General features: G+C 39.6%; 1 protein-coding gene and 1 non-coding gene across 2 annotated transcripts; one reads left to right on the forward strand and one right to left on the reverse strand.

The window, feature by feature from the left end:
* Positions 1–10629: 10629 nt before the first annotated feature.
* On the reverse strand, positions 10630–11869 carry LOC113781344 (glycine-rich cell wall structural protein 1.8-like). The gene is given in 2 exon segments (XM_027327262.1): positions 10630–11370; positions 11372–11869. Coding segments are annotated over 2 exon segments (912 nt in total). The 5' UTR covers positions 11833–11869; the 3' UTR covers positions 10630–10919.
* Positions 11870–14768: 2899 nt separating this feature from the next.
* On the forward strand, positions 14769–14875 carry LOC113781819. The gene has a single exon (XR_003469723.1). It is a non-coding gene; the product is annotated as a small nucleolar RNA R71 (small nucleolar RNA).
* Positions 14876–15349: the final 474 nt, after the last annotated feature.

Raw genomic sequence — 15349 nt, forward strand, 5'->3', positions numbered from 1 at the left:
AACAAGAAAGAGGACACTAGCCCAAGACCTGATATGCAGGGGTCACCTGCAGGCTCAATAGACATTTCCAAGCAAGTGGTGATCATAGTCATGGGTGAACTCGATCGAGGAATTCTCACTCAATCGAACCATTGGAATGCTTTCTCAAGAATGTTGCTGATGGAGCCTCTTCTTCTTGCACTGTTACCCTTCTTTGTGTTATAGTATGGTTTAACATCCCGCTTGTGTATCTTGATACTTGAAATTAGCATCCCAACTCATAACTATGCTAGATTTCTACACAGGCATGAGATTGAATTTAAACTTTTTGGGGCGTTTTGCTCTTGCAGCCTTCCTTCAATGAATCTTTGTAAATTTTACAAGGCATCGGTTATGCATGGTAACTTACTCATGGTGGAATGGAATTGTACAGGTTGTGTTAGAGATCAGAACTGAGATGGGGCATCCGGCATCCATTACATCTACTTGTTTTTGAGAAAATTAGCAGTCTCACTATTCTTCTGCTCATTATGGTCCATATATTTGATGGAATGGACTGACATATATCTACTGTTGCAGGCACCACAATAGCAAGAAAGGTCGTAGAATATTGTGCAGAAAAATTCCCCTTTAACAGGGCGAAGATGAAAGATGACGGAGAAGTCGACATGATTAAGAAACACAACCTTCTCGAACGTGCAAAAGTTAAGAGTGATGGAAGCAAAGTAAGAAACTTGTCGGGCTACCTTCTCGAACGTGCAAAAGTTGAAAGAGTGATGGGAGGAAAATGGAAAGTAAGCAATCTTTCAAAAAAAAAAAAAATTTATCTTATATAATATCAAATCATTACACTAATTTTTTTACAAAAAAAAATTCAGAAAAATACAATCCAAACTAAACCATAGATTTTCCATTTAGTATGCATTGGAACGGTATCGGGGACAAAAAAGTGAAGCCTGCTTTAGAGTGTTGGAGAATAATTTGGATTAAGAGGTAGGCATAAACTAGGCACAATTTTGCTGATAACTGAACTAGAGATCATCTGTATATTTGATGCCTTTCAATTTATGATTCTCTCAGTCTTTCGAATTTGCTTCATGGAAGTCTAGTGGAAGTCATGGTCAGAAAATCCATGTTCAAGATTATCAATTTTATCTTGGTTAGCAACCATACCAGAAATGATCTTCAAAAGAAAATACTACAGGATTGGACGAGGAAGATGCCTTGAACCAATTATTAAGTTCAGTAACATTAAACAGCCATTAAGGGAACATCAGTATAGCTGAATGACTATAATAACTCTTCACTCTTAAGAATTGAAATCTGAATTAAAGAGGCAAAAGAGAGACAACAAATAATGATGCGCTTATAAGATACTAGTACATAATAGTGGTAAGTTTGCCACGTAAACTTAGATTTAAACTGCATGCATGGGTTCTCAAGGTGCATAACCACCACCACCACCATAGCCTGAACCACCACCAGCACCACCTCCATAGCCACCTCCGTGTCCACCACCTGCTCCTCCACCGCTGCCATATCCACCTCCACTAGCTCCTCCTCCTCCATAACCTCCTCCAGCACCTCCACCATGTCCACCTCCAGCTCCATAACCACCACTATTACCACCTCCTTCACCTCCACCAAAACCACCCCCCTTACCACCTCCTTCTCCTCCACCATAACCTCCTCCATGCTCACTGTTGCGGAAGCCCTACCAAAGTTAAGGTATAACGAGTAAATTATTGTACCTAAAATTGCAAAATGGTAATTCCCAGGAAATATTTGGTGAGGCACACTGGCCTGCTTAAGTACCAATTTCCTAGATAGAATCACCTATATATGCACTTAATTGCACAATAACTCACTACAAATATACCTACAAATATAGCTACTAAATAAACAATAAAATAGAACACCAGAATTTAACGAGGTTCGGCTAATTTGCCTACGTCCTCGGACACTACCGACAATTTAATATTTCACTAGAAGAAATATTACAAAAAGATAGAAGAAAGCAAGTTATTGGCTCTTGCTTGGTGTACTTGAATTGGTTTGTTTGAGAGCTATTTATAGTTCTCAAACAACCTCTCAAATGTTAAACTTAACCGATGTGGGATTTAGAAATTTAGGCCAAAGAATTCAAAGTCCTCAATTTTGGCTTGAAAAAGTCATCAATTGAGGCTTGGCTTTGAATTCAACAAATCTCCACCTTGGCATAATTTCTAATCCCACCAAAAATACAAATTTTTTTTCCCTCAAATTCGGTGGTGTCTTCAAATGCGTTGTCAAGCGCCAATCTTCAAGTCGTGCACAACATTTATCAAATTCAAACAATGTTGGAATTTGATAGTTGTCACAACCTTCGTAAGCATATCAGCAGGATTCTCCTTGGTCTGAATCTTTTGAAGTAGTATCGTACTATCTTCCAAAATCTTCCTCACAAAATGATACCGTACGTCGATATGCTTCGTCCTTGCATGATAAACTTGGTTCTTTGCTAAATGAATAGCACTCTGACTATCACAATGAACTTTGATAGACTTCTGTCCAATTTCCAATTCATCAAGCAATCCATGAAGCCAAATTGCTTCCTTAACAGCTTCCGTAACTGCCATATACTCCGCCTCTGTAGTAGACAAAGCAACTGTTGACTGTAAGGTAGACCTCCAACTGACTGGTGCCTTAGCAAGTGTAAAAACATACCCAGTCGTTGATCGACGTGTATCTTGATCTCCTGCGTAGTCGGAATCACAATATCCAACTACGCCTTGACCAATCTTCTCATCCCGCTCAAATACTAATCCAACATCTACGGTGTTCAAAATATACCGTAAAATCCATTTCACAGCTTGCCAATGCTCCTTGCCAGGATCATGCATGTACCTGCTCACAACTCCAACTGCTTGTGAAATGTCGGGCCTTGTACACACCATAGCATACATCAAGCTACCCACCGCATTTGCATACGGTACCTTTGCCATATATTCTCGTTCTGCATCATTCTTTGGAGATAACGATGCACTAAACTTGAAATGAGGAGCAAGTGGAGTACTAACAGGTTTAGTCTTTTCATTCATACCAAACCTCTTTAATACTTTACTAAGATACTCTTTCTGTGTCAAATAAAGCCTCCCCAATCTTCTATCTCTACTTATCTCCATGCCGAGAATTTTCTTGGCTTCGCCGAGATCCTTCATTTCAAACTCCCGACTCAAATGAGATTTCAATTTTTCAATCTCACCTTGATCCTTGGAAGCTATCAACATATCATCAACATAAAGAAGAAGATATATGTAGGATCCATCTCGTAGCTTGCGCAAATATACACAATCATCATATTTGCTTCTTGTGTACCTTTGCCCCATCATAAACTTGTCAAATCGCTTATACCACTGTCTTGGAGACTGCTTCAATCCATACAACGATTTGTCAAGCTTGCATACCATCTTTTCTTTACCAGCAACTTTGAATCCTTCTGGCTGAGTCATGTAGATTTCCTCTTCCAAGTCACCATGTAAAAACGCAGTTTTTACATCTAATTGGACAAGTTCCAGATCCAATTGTGCTACCAAAGCCAATAAAATTCTGATGGAGGAATGTTTCACGACTGGAGAAAACACTTCGTTGTAATCAATTCCCTCCTTCTGAGCGTAGCCTTTAGCCACCAATCTTGCTTTGTAGCGAACACCAGACTTGTCAGGAAATCCTTCCTTCTTTGCATATACCCACTTGCATCCGATTGCCTTCTTTCCCTTTGGAAGACTGGTTAGCCTCCATGTTTGATTCTTATGAAGGGAATGTACTTCTTCATCCATTGCAATCCTCCACTTTTCTTTATCCGAACTTTGAGCTGCTTCATTGAAAGTGGCAGGAATATCAACATTTATGGTTGGGGATGCATAGGCCACTATATCAGCAAAACGAGCAGGTTTTCTGATTGTCCTCTTTGGCCTACTGGTTGCAATTGATTCATGTTGCTGTGAAAGTTCTTCAACTGGAACATTTTCTTCAGTTGATTCTTCTTCTACCATAGGAGTCCTTTCATCTACTCCGATATCCACTGCTGGTCTGATAATGCTTCTTTCAAACTCCATCTGCTTAGGAGTGCTCTCCACCTGTTGGGGAGTACTATCATTCTGCTGTACATCTACCTTTGTTAACATGGTAGATTCATCAAAGGTGACATCCCTGCTGAAAACTATCTTTTTCGTTTCGGGACACCAAAGGCGATAACCTTTAATGCCTGTTGTGATCCCCATAAAGAGCGCCTTCTTCGCCCTTGGATCCAACTTTGATTCTTTAACATGATAATATGCAGTAGAACCAAACACATGTAAGGAATCATAATCTGTAGCAGGTTTTCCCGACCATTTCTCTAATGGCGTTTTGCCGCCAATAGCAATTGATGGTAAGCGATTAACGAGGTGATTTGCATATGCTAAGGCCTCAGCCCAAAATTGTCCGCCCAACTCAGCATTGGACAACATACACCGAACTTTCTCCACCAATGTCCGGTTCATACGCTCTGCCACCCCGTTTTGCTGTGGTGTATCTCTGACTGTGAAGTGCCGAACAATGCCTTCATTTTCACAGACCTCCATGAACGGATCACTAGTGTATTCACCTCCGTTGTCTGTTCGAAGGCGTTTGATCTTTCTTTCTGTTTGAGTTTCCACCATCTTTTTCCACTTGATGAAAATTCCCAATACTTCACTTTTCGCCTTCATAGTATACACCCATACTCTTCGAGAGAAGTCATCGACAAAGGTAACAAAATAATTCTTGCCTCCCAAAGAAGTTGTTTTGGAAGGTCCCCACACATCAGAGTGCACATAATCCAAAATACCCTTGGTATCGTGAATTGCAGTGCCAAATTTTACCCTTGTCTGCTTTCCTTTGACACAATGCTCGCAAAAATCTAACTTGCAAACACTGGCTCCTTTTAATAGTCCTTGATTCATCAGAAGATTCAAAGATTTTTCTCCGGCATGCCCTAAGCGCATATGCCATAATCTGGTTACTTTCAATTCTCGATCATCACTGGAAGCCACGGCCGCTACTCCAACAACTGCATTACCTTGATAGTAATACAAGTTATTATTTTTCCGGATTCCTTTCACCAGCACCAATGCACCTGAAATGATTTTCATCACTCCATTATATGCCGACACCTTGTAGCCCATTGATTCTAGTACTCCCACAGAAATGAGGTTCTTTTTCAATTCTGGCACATATCGGACATCAGTTAGAATCTTAATTGATCCATCCTGATTCCTCAGCCGAATTGAACCAACCCCATTTGTTGCTAATGTGGTCTCATCTGCCGTGTAGACGACTCCACCTTCTTTTTCCTTGAAATCAAAGAACCATTCTCTATTGGACGTCATATGATGGCTACAACCTGAGTCCAATAGCCATGTACTAGAATGACCAGTAGGCATGACAGCTAATGAAAAATCTGAGTTTTGATCAATGCACTCAGATACATTTGAATCCGCAACAGCTTTTTCTTTGTCAGGTCTACCCTTCAGTTTTGGACAGTCCTTCTTCCAGTGCCCTTTCTCTCTGCAAAAGGCACACTCATCTTTACTTAGTCTGGCTCTTGACTTGGATCTTCTTCTCGTCCCCTTTCTCTGGTTTTGTGAGCGTCCTCTAGTTACCAGAGCTTCTGCTGCTCCATCTCTGCTATTTTGCTTGTCTTTTCTTCTGAGCTCATAGCTGTACAGGGCAGAGCTAACTTCACTGAGGGACACCTCAGCTTTCCCATGGAGTAGAGTTGTTTCAAGATGCTCAAACTCCTCAGGAAGAGATCCCAACAACATGAGAGCCAAATCTTCGTCTTCAAATGTCACATCTAAATTCATCAGATCAGTGATTAACTGATTGAAATTAGTGATGTGATCACTTAGAGTTGTGCCAGGAACATAAGTGAAGCGAAATAAACGCTTCTTCATGTTGAGCCTGTTCTGACAATTTTTCTTCAAGAACTTCTCCTCCAATCCAGTCCATAATTTATTTGCAGAGGTTTCTTTTGAGAACACATATTTTTGTTCCCTTGAAAGACACGATCGAATTGTACCACACGCTAAACGATTTAGCGTCCTCCATTCCTTCTCTTCAATCTCTTCTGGTTTCTCTTTTTCGATGGCAATGTCTAGACCTTGATTAAAGAGCGCGTCTAGAATCTCACTTTGCCACATGCCGAAATGACCGGTACCATCAAATGTCTCCACATTTAATTTTGTATTCGTCATAACATTTCTCGCCATAATAGATAATGACGAGCTTGTTGATGCTTGCATTGTAGATGAAGATCTACTTTCGGCCATCTCTACAAATTATATTTAGTAGCTCCTAAATGTAGAGTAACAATAGCCCAAGAAATCTTTTCTGATGTGGAAGATCAGACCATGCTGCAACCACAAAGCATACTAAGAAACCTCGAGCTCTGATACCAATTGTTGCGGAAGCCCTACCAAAGTTAAGGTATAACGAGTAAATTATTGTACCTAAAATTGCAAAATGGTAATTCCCAGGAAATATTTGGTGAGGCACACTGGCCTGCTTAAGTACCAATTTCCTAGATAGAATCACCTATATATGCACTTAATTGCACAATAACTCACTACAAATATACCTACAAATATAGCTACTAAATAGACAATAAAATAGAACACCAGAATTTAACGAGGTTCGGCTAATTTGCCTACGTCCTCGGACACTACCGACAATTTAATATTTCACTAGAAGAAATATTACAAAGAGATAGAAGAAAGCAAGTTATTGGCTCTTGCTTGGTGTACTTGAATTGGTTTGTTTGAGAGCTATTTATAGTTCTCAAACAACCTCTCAAATGTTAAACTTAACCGATGTGGGATTTAGAAATTTAGGCCAAAGAATTCAAAGTCCTCAATTTTGGCTTGAAAAAGTCATCAATTGAGGCTTGGCTTTGAATTCAACACTCACCCCCTCCACCATAACCACCACCACTACCACCACCTGCTCCACCGCCATATCCACCTCCACCACCTACACCACCGCCCTTCCCATAGCCTCCACCACCCTCACCGCCTCCAGCTCCAGCACCGCCACCCTTTCCATAGCCTCCGCCACCTTCACCACCTCCACCATAACCACCCCCTGCTCCTGCACCGCCTCCTTTCCCATAGCCTCCACCAGCTTCACCTCCTCCAGCTCCTGCACCGCCACCCTTTCCATAGCCTCCTCCTCCCTCGCCTCCTCCACCGTAACCACCCCCTGCTCCTGCACCGCCTCCTTTCCCATAGCCTCCACCAGCTTCACCTCCTCCAGCACCTGCACCGCCACCCTTTCCATATCCTCCTCCACCTTCACCTCCTCCACCATAACCACCCCCTGCTCCTGCACCGCCTCCTTTCCCATAGCCTCCACCAGCTTCACCTCCTCCACCATAACCACCTCCACCTCCTACACCACCACCACTGCCATAACCGCCTCCTCCGCCAGCCCCAGTACCATGGTCAGAGCCAACCCCTACCGTGACACCACCTGAGCCCTCATTGTAGCCACCTCCTTCAAAAGTGAGGAGTGATCGGCATTCACAACATATTGCTATGCCCAGCAAAACAAAGAAGACAAAACTCAGAACTTTGTGAGTAGCCATGATGATCAGAATGTTTCTGAATTGTGAGTGTCCTGAATACAAGAAATGGCAGCTCTTTATAGGCCCGGGGTGATGCTCAATCGAAAGAGGGTATAAGTTTAGAAGCGCGTACGAGAAAAGGGAGTGGTTGAAATCACATGCATAAAGAGAGAGTTGGACGGACGTCCCTACAATGTGATTTTGCAATTCGCACAGACACTTATGTTTACCATCACTCTCAACTCTTACATTAGCTATTTGGATGCTTATGTGTAGTGTGAATTTGCTGTCTCCCGTAGAAATTCGAAGATTAAGATTGGCACAAAGATTTTTATTTTATTTCTGAAATAGAGCAAAATATAATATCTAGACCGAACGTTTCTTATCCTGTACAAGTTAGAGTTAGCATTTCATCAAGTCAAATTTTCCACTTCACTCAAGTTGAATCAGCAAGGACGAAGTTGACAAAATTGCACATAGCATTAATAATCTTACAAGTGTATGATATCTCATTCATGATGATCAGTCGGTGAATAAACAAACTTTTTTTTTCCATTTGAAAGAATGTGCAGGCGTCGGCAGAAAATTCTATTTTTAGATAATTGTGTTCTCGTAGAAAAATGGTTTTAGGGTGCCGTCGAATTGTGGATCACTTAACCAACTCCCTCTAGAAGGATTGGCCATCATATTAACTATGTGGTAGGCGATTAAGGATTCAAATCTTGTCTACCATTAATATGCCTTTATACGAGACTTGTTTTAAATTCATATGGGTATGTGGTGCATCCGTCTGACTTGATGATGGTTTAATTTCCATCAAATTCTTCCGACTCGGTTGGGCTACCCCTAAAGTAGGCACTTCCCTGTAGAAGTAAGAGTAAACGAGACAAGGTTAGTTGTGTTGTTACTTTAAAAAAAAAAGAATTGTGCAGGCGTCGGCAGAAAATTCTATTTTTAAATAATTGTGATCTCGTGAAAAAAATGATTTTAGGGTGTCGTCGAATTGGGTCGCCAGTAACGATTGACCCATTGGACTTGGACATGGCTATGTAACTTTCAGTTCAAAGCCGAATGTGAATCCCTTCAACTTAATTTTAATAGAGCTTGGGCATGTAGTCGCCTAGCAGATGTAGATATCAAAAAATTAGATAATTTTCTTTCTTTCTTTTTTCATTGCTTAATCATTTAATATTTTTATGGTCAAGAAGTTAGCAATAATTATAATTTGTAGCAATGTGTAAAAGGCAGTGGCATGTTTTAAGTTAGCAATAATTAATAATTTCTTTCTTTTTAGTTTCCTTAAGATCCAATAACTATTAATTGAGTAGTACACAAAATTTAACAAACTTAAAAAATCAAAATGCATAAAAAATGAGATTTTTTTATGAATTTTCTGCTGTATTTTTTAATTTTCTATTATATATTACTTTTTCGAAGCTGTTGTATTTATTTTTTATTTAATTAATAGTTATTGAATCTTAAGAAAACAAAAAAGAATTAAAACATGATATTTATGTAGGAGAAATAACAATATAATAAAAAATGAGACAGAGAGTGGCACAGAATATTGGATAGAAGATCCGTTGCGCATGGATAGGGCGTTTTATGTTGTTTTTGGACAAGGTGAAAGCCTCGACTGTAAGCCCGTGTACTTCAACTTTATTAATTTAAAAATTAATAGAATCCTAGAATTGTGCAATATTTATTAAAAATGATAACTTATGTATCAGCTAACTATATAATTAACATATTGTTAATAAAGTCATAGTTAAGTTAAAAAAAGAGACGTAAAGCTATTCTGAAGTTCACAAATTCAAAGTGTAGTTCTCTATTGCATCAAGCATTTGACTTGAAGCAATCAAATCTTGAAAACCATTTTCTTTTATTGATTGATACATAAATATTGACAGAAAGTTTGCTCTTAGTACCCTTCTTAATTTCCTCACAGATCATAAACAGTTTTCATCAATACCGCGACCTAAAATTACAAGAAACCTGTGTAACTATGGATAACAGCCGAGCAACTTTGCCTGCCATACTAAATTAAAAATAAGCTTCGATTTACCTGTGGACCACAGCTTATATTTTAGTTTTTATTTGGTATTATTAAGTTAGGATTTAACTTTGTAGATCGCTTGGCATTCTCAATTCCTTACTATTCGCAATTGAATTATGAAAACTCTTACTTTCTCAATCTTTAAATATTAACTGTTCAAGGTAGATTGTGAACATGATGAGTATGTTAGTCATGGATAAGTTCCATTTCATTTATTTATCCAGTGCGCACTCTCGAATAGCGGTTGCGAGTTCCTTTGTTAAAAAAAAAATGTTCCATTTCATTTAGTCATAGATTATAGTAGATTACCGTCTTAATCGAACTATATATCGAAGTAATTGTCATAATTTTGATGGTGAAGATTATATCAAAAACCAAAAGAGTAGACACCATGTGGGCATCATCTAATATATATCTTCTTATATATAAATGGACCAGTCCTGAATTTGACGTTAAAATATTCTGTCATTATTTGTTATCTTCTTATATATAATCCACGTTTCCTGGATTTGGTGCTAAAAAAATTATGTAATTATTAATTACCTCAATTTTACCCTTGCATGATAGAAAAAACTATACAACCATCCCAGCACTCTACTTACCTACCAAACGTCCAGCTACTTTCATTTTAATTTTCCTGTACTCTTCTTTTTCTTTTAATTTTTTTGAACTAATAATCACTAACTACTTTTTTTCATTACACAATAGTTCTACCTTTTCTTCATTTTTAAATTTGCACACAAAATTTCTTTGTACTTATAACTTCGACTTTTTAATTATAGAAAAGTCATTTGCCACTGTATCGACAATCTTTAACACACACATAAACAGCACATACACACATTCACCATGTTGTATTACATATATGTTTATTTGCCATGCTTCATGAAAGTGAAGTGTCTATATATATATACATCGAACTTCTTGAGTTATACGGGGTAATTAATCAGCAAACATAAGAGAGAAGATCTAGTAGATTAAACAAGGGGTACATATCTTTATTATTGTTACTTTTTGGAAACATGAACAAGGGATACATATTTAAAATGACCACCGGATATTAAGTGCGGTTACATTGATCAGCAGCCAAGGGAACAGCTGAATAACCAAAACACTTAAAAGTTAAAACTCTTCAGAGCTGAAATCCATGAAATTCTGAATTTATCCGGCAAATGAAAACAGATCATGAGATGCTTAGATAGTACTTATTGTTGGGAAGCACTGTAACAAAGCGTAGATATAAAATGCACGCATTGGTTCTCAGCGTGCATGTCCACCACCATAGCCTGAACCACCACCAGCGCCACCTCCGTATCCACCACCTGCTCCTCCACCGCTGCCATATCCACCTCCACTAGCTCCTCCTCCTCCATAACCTCCTCCAGCACCTCCACCATGTCCACCTCCAGCTCCATAACCGCCACCCTTACCACCTCCTTCACCTCCACCATAACCTCCACCACTACCACCACCGGCTCCACCACCTACACCACCCCCCTTCCCATAGCCTCCACCACCCTCACCTCCTCCACCGTAACCACCTCCAACTCCAGCACCGCCACCCTTTCCATAACCTCCACCTTCACCTCCTCCACCATAACCACCTCCTGCTCCAGCACCGCCACCCTTTCCATAACCACCTCCACCTCCAGCACCACCTCCCTTTCCATAGCCACCCCCGCTCTCACCTCCACCACCTACACCACCCCCTTCCATAGCCTCCACCACCCTCACCTCCTCCACCATAACCACCCCCTGCTCCTGCACCGCCACCCTTTCCATAACCACCTCCACCTCCAGCACCACCTCCCTTTCCATAGCCACCTCCTCCCTCACCTCCCCCACCGTAACCACCCCCAGCTCCTGCACCGCCACCCTTTCCATAGCCTCCTCCACCATAACCACCTCCGGCTCCTGCACCTCCACCGTGGCCATAGCCTCCTCCACCGTAACCACCCCCGGCGCCTTCACCGCCACCGTGGCCATAACCAGCTCCACCACCAGCTCCATAACCACCACCAATACCATGGCCAAAGCCACCCCCTCCTGTAACACCACCCGAACCTTCGTTGTAGCCTCCTCCTCCAAAAGTGAGGAGTGATCTGCATTCACAACATATTGTTATGCCCAATAAAACAAAGAAGACAAAACTGAGAACTTTGTGAGTAGCCATGATGTTTAGAATGTTTCTGACTTGTGAGTGTACTGAATCCAAGAAACGGCAGCTATTTATAGGGATGGTACTCAAATGAAGTAGGGTTTAAGTTTAAAAGTGTCGGAAAAGGGAGTGGTTGAAATCACATGCATAAACAAAATTTAATTTACGCCACGTCCCCACGATGTGATTTTACAATTTGCACAAATACACACCTAAGTTTACCATCACTCTCAATTTGTGCTGTCTCCCATAGAGCTTAGAAGATTAAGATTGGTACACAGCTTTTTGATGGATTTCTGAAACAAAAGAAAATTCCAGTCCTAACGTTTGCTATCCTGTACGAGTTAGTCTAAACTCTTGACGAAGTCCATATTTTTTCCATTCCACTCACCAATGACAACATTGACAAACGTAGGTGATAGGTATAGCATTTCTAATTAATCTTTGAAGCGTATGACATCATAATGTACATGATGCGTCGGTGAATAAACAAACTTGATTTATTTCCCACTTGAAAGAATGTCCTGGACCCTGGTGACGGACAGACAGTTAAATCTCTTGTTGGAAGAAATAGTAATCAAGTCTTAGCCAAAAATCTTGTCATGAGATTTTTGTATCTCCTAATATTTGTTCTATGTCTATGATCCTTAACTGTTGGAGAATTGTGGATAGCACCAAATAATATTACATTCAGTACAATGCCAAATATGAATCCCTTCAACTTCACTCTAATGGAGCTTCATCATGCAGTGGTCTGTAGCAGATTCAGATATCCAAATATTAGTAGACGACATTTTGCTTTTTAGGGTTAAATACTTTCATCCTAGGAAACTTAGCGATAATTGTAAATTTGGAAAATAGCCCTAAGATTTTTTTTTTTAAGTTATCCCCCTTGATACTTTATATTGGTTACAATGCAAAAACATCGCTTCGTCTAAAACTAAGATAGCTGAGGGTTACCTTAGAAATCTATATGATGATTACTTGATTTGTCAAATTATTTTGTCAATCAATTACTTATATATCAAAATATAAATGGACACGAAGCTTATTGGTTATTCAGGTTTAGCTTTTAATACATCAACAACCTAAAGTCAAGTGCTTCAACAACCAAAATCTCTTCTTTGAAAGTGCTATGACAAGATTGTAATTTGCTGCCGACAATTATCCACGTCTGGTTTATGACAAGATTGTAATTTGCTGCCGACAATTATCAACAACCCAAAGTCAAGAGTTTCAATAGCCAAAACATCTTTTTTCATAGGTTTATGAGTATATATACTTTTTTTAAGAATTAAGTACGCGTATGGTTATATCTTTCAATAGTTTAAAAGCAAAAGCAAAAGATTGTCACCAATTTTTTTATTATTAATTGTCTCTAAGACTCTCACAATTAGTACTTAACGTTGACATCCTATTGTGTATGATAATTGCCTAATGGAAATGAAAACGCAGACCAAGCTCCAAAATGTCAGTGCAAGCAAATCGATAGGATCCAATTTCAAGTATAAATAAAATGATATTGTATATGGAAACTTGTTGACATCTCTGCCTGCGATGCATCGATCTAGTACACTTGAGAGGATATCCAACCACAAAAATCAGGAAACTAGTAAAAGGGCCCAAGTGACTTGACTTGTCAGACTAAAACATCGATATTTTAGTCGAAATGAGGAAAAATTTTCAAAGCTGAAAGTAACAAGAAGGAACTTGGATGTGATTTGTTGGCTTTTCGTTTCTTTATTTTGTTACACGTATACTTGTCCTGTGCAACATGCTTTTGACTTACTTCATGCAGGTAAATCTCGAAAGTACCCAAATCCCCACATTTAGGTGGAAGTTTCCTTTATAGTACTGCAGACACATTCTTTCCCACTACTACTCTCTCATCTCCTATTGACGCATAAATCCTTCAAAAATCTAGCATATATGCACTTGCTTGATTGCATCTAATAGAGAAATGTTTATTTTGACCTTTTTGAACATCTCCAAGATCTCATTCTCCTTGTCTGATTTACTTGGTTTCTCCAACCTGCTAGGAAAAGGGGGAATATTAGATCTATTCTTCATGATAAAGTCAGAATTTACCTCCTTAGGGCTTATATTCGCTCCTCCTCCTTCTTTTTCGAGTTCTTTCTCAATGTGCTCTTCGCTTTTATCCTTGGGAATCATTGACTTAGGTTCTTCAACCTTCTTCTCACTCTTCAGAGTCATAGTACTTACATTCTTTGGGTTAGTTTCAGGTTGAGATGGTGACTTTCCAAAAATGTGAGATTCCAAGCGATTAATTGCTGTTGCCATTTGACTCACTTGGTTTTCAGATTTTGCATGCTGACCTCGTGTCTTGTTGAAATTGAGCAGCATTTGCAGCAAAACTTCTGACCATATCTTCTAAGGAGCTTCCTGAATTAGAAAATGAAGGTTGAGATTTTGACTGGTATTGTGGTTTGAACTCTTGCTGTCTATTTTAATCAAAGTTTTGCTATCGATTCCCGCCATAACTCAAGTTTGGGTGGTCCCACTAACTAGGATTATAGGTGTTAGAGTATGGATCATATTGCCTTCGTGGCGCGAGCATTTTGCCAGCCATGCTGACTTGTTCAACATTTTCCTCTGGAATCATTTGGCACATATCAGTGGAGTGTCCTATATTAGTACAGATTCCGCACACCTTGGCTTGCTACGCATTTTCTATAGCCAATTGTCGAACAAAAGAGGTCAGTTCGGATAATTATTGTTGAAATGAGGAAATTTCAACCTCATTCACTCGACGAGTAGGAAGATTTTCTTGAGAGCCAAATTGGTGTGAATTTTCTGCCATTCTCTCAATCAACTCTCATGCCTCCCCAGGAGTTTTGTTCACCAGTGTTCCACCACTCGCGACGTCAATAATATTCCTGTCAGATAAGTAAAGACTCTCGTAAAAATATTGAATTAATAATTGTTCACTTATCTGATGTTGCAGGCATTTCGTGCACAATTTGTTGAATCTTTCCCAGTATTCATACAAGGCCTCCCCCGATTGCTACTTAACACCACATATTTCCTTTTTCAAACTTGCAGCTCGAGAGGCGAGGAAATACTTCTCCAAGAACTTTTTTTTCAATTGCGCCCAAGTTGTGATACTACCTGCTAGCAGATAGTATAGCCAATCTTTTGCCGAGTCTTTTAGAGAAAAGGAAAATGCTCTTAACTTTATTTGTTTCTCCGTAATCTCAGGAGGCTTCATACTCGAGCATGCCACACCAAATTCTTGCAGATATTTGTGGGGCTCCTCACCTGAAAGACCATGGAAAGAAGGTAAGAGGTGAACTAGTCCATATTTTAATTCAAAATGAGCATTTTCATTTAAGTGCGGGAAAGTAATACATAGTGACTGCTGAGTTAAATCAGGAGCAGCCAACTCCCTTAATGTCCAATTATTGGCCATGGTGATTTCCTCTTCTTCAGAGTCACTCAAATGATCACTTGAAGATTCCTCTAAGGATGCAACGAATGGTTATTCCTCTCTTTGTTCCCTGGTTTCCTTCCT

Source organism: Coffea eugenioides, chromosome 8 (genome assembly GCF_003713205.1).
Source record: "Coffea eugenioides isolate CCC68of chromosome 8, Ceug_1.0, whole genome shotgun sequence".
NCBI lineage: Eukaryota > Viridiplantae > Streptophyta > Magnoliopsida > Gentianales > Rubiaceae > Coffea > Coffea eugenioides.